Source organism: Poecilia reticulata, linkage group LG13 (assembly GCF_000633615.1).
Source record: "Poecilia reticulata strain Guanapo linkage group LG13, Guppy_female_1.0+MT, whole genome shotgun sequence".
Taxonomy (NCBI): domain Eukaryota; kingdom Metazoa; phylum Chordata; class Actinopteri; order Cyprinodontiformes; family Poeciliidae; genus Poecilia; species Poecilia reticulata.
In genome coordinates this window covers 13,035,031-13,042,322 of record NC_024343.1, presented here as the reverse complement: position 1 = coordinate 13,042,322, position 7,292 = coordinate 13,035,031, and the positions used below count along the sequence as shown (strand labels likewise).

The 7,292-nt window shown below is 37.4% G+C and overlaps 1 protein-coding gene across 2 annotated transcripts in view; it reads left to right on the top strand.

The window, feature by feature from the left end:
* pdgfd (platelet derived growth factor d) overlaps window positions 1-7,292 on the top strand; it is a 64,163-nt gene that overhangs the window by 45,125 nt on the left and 11,746 nt on the right. Inside the window, exon 4 of one of the 2 annotated variants that reach the window (XM_008425506.1) lies at window positions 5,732-5,770. The exons of the other annotated variant lie outside the window; for it this stretch is intronic. Within the exon in view, the coding sequence (XP_008423728.1) occupies window positions 5,732-5,770 (39 nt within the window). The remainder of the gene's footprint in view (window positions 1-5,731; window positions 5,771-7,292) is intronic. 2 annotated transcript variants of the gene reach the window in all.

The following is a 7,292-nucleotide window of genomic DNA, read 5'->3' as shown; positions in this document are numbered from 1 at the left end:
CAGTTGCTACCGGTAGTTAGCCGTGTGCTAGTTCTCCTGCCGTGCTGCCTGTGTTTTGGACTGTCCTGATCACTATCATTAAATTCATCATCATTTTCATCTGTAACCTGGGTCTCAGCGTTTCTCTCCTCACCACCAACCACACCAAACCGTGACAAGCAGCCTCTGAAGTCTTGGCCCCCTGTTGTATCTACCTGAATGAACTGCTGACACGCCTCTGGTTTCATTTTCAAAAGCTTCTTCTACCTTTCGTGTTTCCTCTGGCTTCATTTTTTTAGCACCTCTTTGATCCCAATACTTTGAGTCTTCTTTCCTCAACAGAGGCTTTGATACAGAGGAGTGTTGTTGTCAGTGCAGCCTGTTAGTGCTTAGGTATGGTGCGCTCTCTCCCTCTTTCTCTCACTGAAAGAATGTCAGGATTTTATTTTCCAACCAGTATGTCACCAGTCAGGGCCAACCAAACCGAAACCCCTTTGAGTCTGGCCACCGCCCGATTTCACTGCGCTTAATATTTATGATTAGGCTGCGATTCAGCCCAGCACACGCTGAAATTATAAAACATGACTTTTAGATTAACATCGAGGACAAAATATTGCATCGACAAGAAATTTTAGAGCAAATAAAACAAAAAAACATATCATAACAGACAATTGTTTTATTCCTCTATTTTTCCAGTATAACCTAAAGTATTAAGGTGTCTTACAGCAGCTTAAGACTACTGATGACATTTAGCTTTTGTGTCATTTTCTATTACCATAAGAGCATATTGCAGAGGTGTTATTACACACCATAAGAAAATAAAGACCCTCACTTAGATTTAAAGTTGCTTTCTGAACAACAGCTACTCTAACTTCACCCTGGAGAAGATCAAAACTGCTGCAGCTTGTGAATATTACCGCACTTTTACACTTGCTCTGTAGTGGTGCTACATAGTATTTTTCGCTGTGTGGCAGGACTATCTGGAATGATCTGGTCTGTTTAAAGCTCTATAGTAACAATGAAAAGATAGCTTAAGTTGTCTTTCTCTATAGGCCTTTGCTAACTTTAATCCAATCAACATTTTTCTCATAAATATTTTACTATCAAACTACAAAAAAAAAAAAAACTCTGTTTAGTTAGCTTTTTAATGAGTTTATAGGAATTCCTATATTTTTTTGAAGAACCATAGCTCTTAACTCTCTGGCTGGTAAGATGGATGCACCTCGGTGCAGATGTGTCCCAGGCCTGTCCCAGCTGGTAGTTGGTGAGAAACAGATTACATGTTGGAAACTAAACTCGTGAATCACAGGACTAATGCTGGGAGACAGACAGCGACTCAGGCTCACTTTCTGATCTGCAGTCACCAATTAACTGTGTCACTTATGAGTCTGGACTGTGGGAAGGACCACCTGGAGAAATTCAAACTCTAAAATAGACTCCAGTCAACCATCCTGCGCTGAGTGCTACCTTTCAGTCTGTAATGATGACAGGGAAATGTGAAAGCCCCCCATCATGAAGTTCTGACCTAAATATGCCTACTTACTTACTCTGCCACTGTGTAAACCACAAATAACTTTCTTATCAATCCCTCTCAGAGTCTTACAGCGTTTTTTTTTGTTTTGTTTTTTCCTCTTCCTCCCTCATTTTTTTGCAATCTCTCCTCTGGTCAAATAATCACAACCCTTTGCATTACGAACAGAAACCAATTCTTGAGGCCCTTCTCATTAGATCAGTTTTACCCAATTTTTAAAGAGCTCCTGCATTTGAGTGTGAGCGTTGCATCTTTCTATCTTCAACAGACACGCACGTACTCACACACATAAATCCCCTCAAGCTAGACTGGAGCTCTGCGTGTGGCTTAATTTAGTAGGTCTAATTTGTTCTCTCCAGACCTGTCGAACAGATAAGGGGAAGGAGAGGAGGCACACAAAAAAAAAGTGTGAAGGAAGAAGAGTTAGAGGGAGAGAATGAGGAGAAGCAGCACTGGAAGGGGAGAACAGGTGTCTGAGATGCTATCAGGATGTCAGCTAATGACTAAAACAAGCCAAACTGCGAAAGACAAAGAGAAAACCGGTGAGAAAGGCAGTCGTGAGGTACTGGGCTATGTGGAATAAATTGGCGTGGACCTGATAAAACAAAAATCTATACAGGAAACATAAACAGAAACAGCATATAGAGAGGAATGAAGGCAAAAATGGGGAAGCAGAAAGAAACTTAACATCAGTCCTATCACTAAACTCCAGCTATTCCCATTGGGAAGATTTTCCTTCACTGCTGCTCACCCATTGCTCCTCACTGACCTCCAGCTGGCTGAAAGATTTAAACCCTTTTCTTTTACTAAAAAATGACAAAATTGACTGTTTAGAAGTGTTTCTTGTCACAACAAACATGGGCAGCTATAATTTGGAAACTGAACGTGTATCACTCATTTAGTAAGGCAACAATGTTTTAAAATTAGAGTTAGACGAGCTGCAAGCACCATGTCTGGTCAAGCAACCAAAAACAGGTTACTAAGTACTAATTACCTCAGTAAATAACCAGCTACAATGCTTTTCTTGGAGCAGCTTTCTATTATTCTCATAACTGTTAAATATTTATGGAAAATTGCTCTGGTAACACTCATTTACATGTATTATGTCCCATTTGATCCAGTAGTTCACCACACAAGCATTCATTGTGTCACAACAATACATGCATGACATTTCTTTAGCTAAATCTCTTAAGAAAAATACTAAAACTGTTAGGTAGAAGCGTGCAAGTTCAGAAGTGCGACACTAAATCTAAAGGAAAGATTTATTGCTGCATGAGAATATTCTTTAGGTTGTAACCTGAGAATAAGCTTCAGCTCAAGCGTAGGTGAAACAGCAGAAATGTGGCCAGTGTAATTTATCCTCTAACTTGAATGTCCTTCCAGCTGCTCATGCGTTGTAAAAGCTGATGGGGAAACGCATTCGCTTTCCTCGCTGTCTACCACACGCTTGATTCTCTGCTGTTTGAGTGTCCAATTGTACAAAATGGAGTTGAAAGGGGCAGCTCCCTGACGTCCTTTCCACTAGGCTGCTACTGTAAATAAGAATCTATTCTCTCACCGCCAGTGAATATGCCAAGGTGCATTTTTTCTTTCAGTGAACCAAAGTATTGAAAGCAAAACTGAAAACAGGACTGTCTGTTTCTCCCAGCAACAGTAATAAACCATGTAAAACAAAAGCGTGTTAAAATAACACAGGCTTCATGCTAGCTCTCTAAGGGAATGACGCGACGCTTCAGGTAGCTTCACAGGAAATCAATAAGTTTGTTAACATCTGATCATGATAAAAAAGAAAACACTTTTAATTCAAGGGTGTCAACATAGAAATGGTCTGGTACATATATGTTTTTCTTCTAAATTTAACCTCAAGTTGAAAACATCCTGACATATTGTTGTTTATGAAGTAAAGAAACGTAAAGTTAGAATAGAAGAGTTTATGAAGAAATAATTACACCCTCAAAATCCTACGTATGCATAAACTATGTTGAAATGTATAGAATTTTAAGAGTCTATTCTTACCACTGTCTACAATTAGAATTAAATTGAGCTACTTTTTTTAGCAGCTCAGAACAGTCTAATTGTGATTGTTTGGGAATTGCTGCATCTATAACTTATCCAAGAGACATCCCTGTTAAATTGAAAAATAAAAGGCATACATTTAATAAATTATTGTTGAAGATTTTTCTGGCACTATCTGCTACAACTGAAAGAATATTTATATATATATTTTTAAAGAAATTAATGATAGCTTTCAGTGCTATATGGAATTTAAGATGGGTTGTTATGGAGGAAGATCAGCATAGCCAGCTGCTGTGGAGGTGATTAAACCATAATCTTTGTAATTGTACCAGTCTGGTTGATTGATCCAGCATTTGGTTCACATTCAGCATTTGTTTTTTGTGTTTTTTTTTTGTTTTGTTTTTAATTAGACAAGAATGCTGTAAACATCTTTTAGAGTTAGTCAACTTCCCTGACCTTAGTGGTTCTTACTTTGACTCAGATGTATTTCCTCTAGACTCATCCAAGAAATATTTTCTAGCTGCCCGTCCATTGCTCTCATGTTAAGTTTAGTTCTCCTTGCTTGTAACTTTTAAGTAGATTTAGACCATAAATTTAGAGATCCAAGTCACCGCAGAGTGAATAATAGTCACAATGTACATCTATGTTTGTGAGTGAATTTCAAGCCACATGTAAGAGTCTTTTAAAACAACCTCTGCACACTGACCACCTTTGATCTCAGCCCTATTACATCTACAGCTCACACAAACACATGCAGCAGAACAAAATGAGGGCACTGTGTTCGCTGGAGTGCATGGAGACAGATTTACTGTTCCACATTTATCAGTGAGGGCATTTAGGACTCTTCAAGAAGACAGATCCAATAGCCAGTGAGACTTGATGTGCTTTGTGATTCCTTACAAGATGTCTATCAATGCCAAATATGCGAATGGGAATATGCAAAACAAACTTGGTCAAATGTGTGTCCAGAACACATTGCGACTGGAGTCTGATTTGTTTCTCCAACAATTGCACGTATCTGCATGGATGTGGTGTGACTGGGTTCTTTGGAAACCCTCTGCTGGCAGCCAGTCAGGCAGACACCTGGTTTCCTGCAAAGAAAACATGTGAATGCTTCACCCAGTTCTTTGGAAGTTCTTTTTAAGGTCAAGTATGTAATGAGGAGGAAAAAAACTAGAGGAGCACTGAACTGTTAGGTGGGAGGTCACTTCTTAAACAATCTCACTTTTCATTTTGTTTGATGTTAAAGACCTTCGCCTGACCTTTTGCTTTATGTATTTCAGCATGACTTACAGTAGCTTTACTCCAGCTTACATGTGGACACTGAATAGTTAAGACCCTTTGATTTAATGGGAAACTTCAGGAGAGGGACCTTTAAACTTAAGAGAATCAAGAAAATTTTCTAGATTCTCCTTAGCCTGTTTTATGAATGTTTTTTTTTTTAGATATATCCTTATCCTCACTTTATTGGAATAATTTAGTGGTAAACTTTCCCTGTTTTACATCAGTTAGACAATTTAAATCCAATTTATTTTTAACATATGTATTTAGATAAACAGAGTTAACATTTTTCAGATCAAACATATGTTGTTTTGTATCTTTTTAAGTCAGTCGCCAGTCAATGTTTTGACTTGTATGGAATATGCTGCTACTTTGCATCAAAGTCAAAGAAAGTACAGTAATTTTGATGGTAATTAGCTCAACAAAAAGCAAATCCCCCTTGTCTTTCCTATGTCCAACTTGGAACTATAGCTAAGTTGGGTTTTGGGTTATTCCCGGATAAATGTTTTGACATCTGGGTTAAATTAAACTTTGCGAAGCTGCTACCAAGATTTGTTCCTGGTCCTAGTTCTCCACTTAATTATTTTCTGGCGGTTTTCAAAATATTGTGCACCTTCCTTATCTTTATGATTAAAGAAGAGATGGCATATCTAAATTACTTATCTGGTCTGATGTTTTTAAAGCTGTTATTGTCTTTGTATTTACTTTGGAAATTCTTAACACCAAATTTATTTGCATACCACTAAAGCTAGCCCAAGTGCCACCAGTCTTACTTGATCCACTGTTTGAAGTTCATATTGTACTAAAGTCAGAAAACATCAAAATAATCACTAAGTGGGTCAGGCCTTTACAAATAATCCTCCACATAATTATTTTTAAATAATATTACATTTACAATATCTTCTTCTGTTTTACATTTTCTAGGGTGACACCAATTGGGAGGCTGTCACTGAACTCATGTTGGTGAGTTATTACGCGAACAAATAGAAAGCTAAATGGAAAGGCTTGATTTTGTTATAGTGATTTTTTAAGAGATTAAATGCATACTTCTGTTTTTGTATTTTCAGTAGAAATTTTAAAGATAGAAATTTATTTTATGTACCGTATTTTCCGGACTATAGAGCGCACCTCACTATAAGTTGTAACCACAAAATTACAAAAAAACAAACAAAAAAAAACCCGGAAACGTACATATCTAAGCCGCACTGGGCGGTTTTCCACAAAGACGCAACAGAGGGTTGTGTCCTTAATAAATCTGCTATTAACGCCGAACCATGGATTCTTTCACACCAAGCTAAAATGCAGCGGCTATCAATCTCACTTCCTGCTAAAGAGCCCCCTGGTGGTGGAAGAAAAATCCACAGAAAAGCTGCACCGGGCTGTAAGCTGCTTGGTTCAAAGCGTGAGAAAAAAGTAGCGGCTTATAGTCCGAAAAATACGGTATTCTGTTTTATATTAGACTGATATTGCAATAATAAAATAAAAATACTTCCATAAAATGCTTTTGTACTTAACATAGTAATGCAGCTCAGCTTCTTTCTGAGAATCAGAGCCATTACCAAAAAAAAAATAAAAAATTCATTACACTTGCATTCATGACATATTTTGTGACCAACACATTATACATGCCCCATGCACCATATTTATTATATTAGAAGTTTGAAATGTAGAGCCACTCTCACTTAGTCTAAATTAACAGTGGGATATTTTTATGCTTAACCACCTGACTACCAGGAAAAAAAATATTGTCCAATCACCATTTTTTTTATCCCACAGTCTTTGTAAGGTAATAAAAGGTTTTATGCACTTTCTTTGTCTCTTCCCATAAAATGTGTTATTACTGATAAACACCGTTTTTATGAATTAGAAAAAGGTACGTACAAAAGTCCCACCCCTTCACATGTGGTATTATTGAAAAGCCCTAAATGTCCTCTCCAGATACCAAAAGGATTAATTCAGTAGAATGCCCTTGCATTCAAGTTTAGAAATGTCCTCTACAGAGGACAAAAATGAACTACTGGTAGTCAGGAGGATATATTGAAACTCATAGCCTTTCATTTATTGGTTCATGATGTTTTTTTACTTGCATCTGTTTGCTTTGTAGACCTCTTTAAAAAATTCAATAATACAGCCATGCTAAAATTGGATTATGCTCTCATTCAATTTTAAGGTGTTGCATCAAAAAATAATGCCTAGCCTTCTAGTCTTTATTAGGTTTTAAAACAATTTGAATGCAACTTCAAATCAAAATCAGCTAATGGCCTGTTACACAGTGTCATGTATTTATTAAAAAAATTAAATCACTGCAGGGACCATGTGTAAAAGGCTATCCCCTGGAAATGAATTTCTTGTAGAACCTCAGTCAGCGGCTATAACTTGCAGTAATTATGTTTTTCTTGACCTTTTCACTGCCTTGCCTCTTTGAGGAGGATTTTTGTGTGTGTGTGTGTGTGTGTGTGCGTGTGTGTGTGTGTGTGTGTGTGTG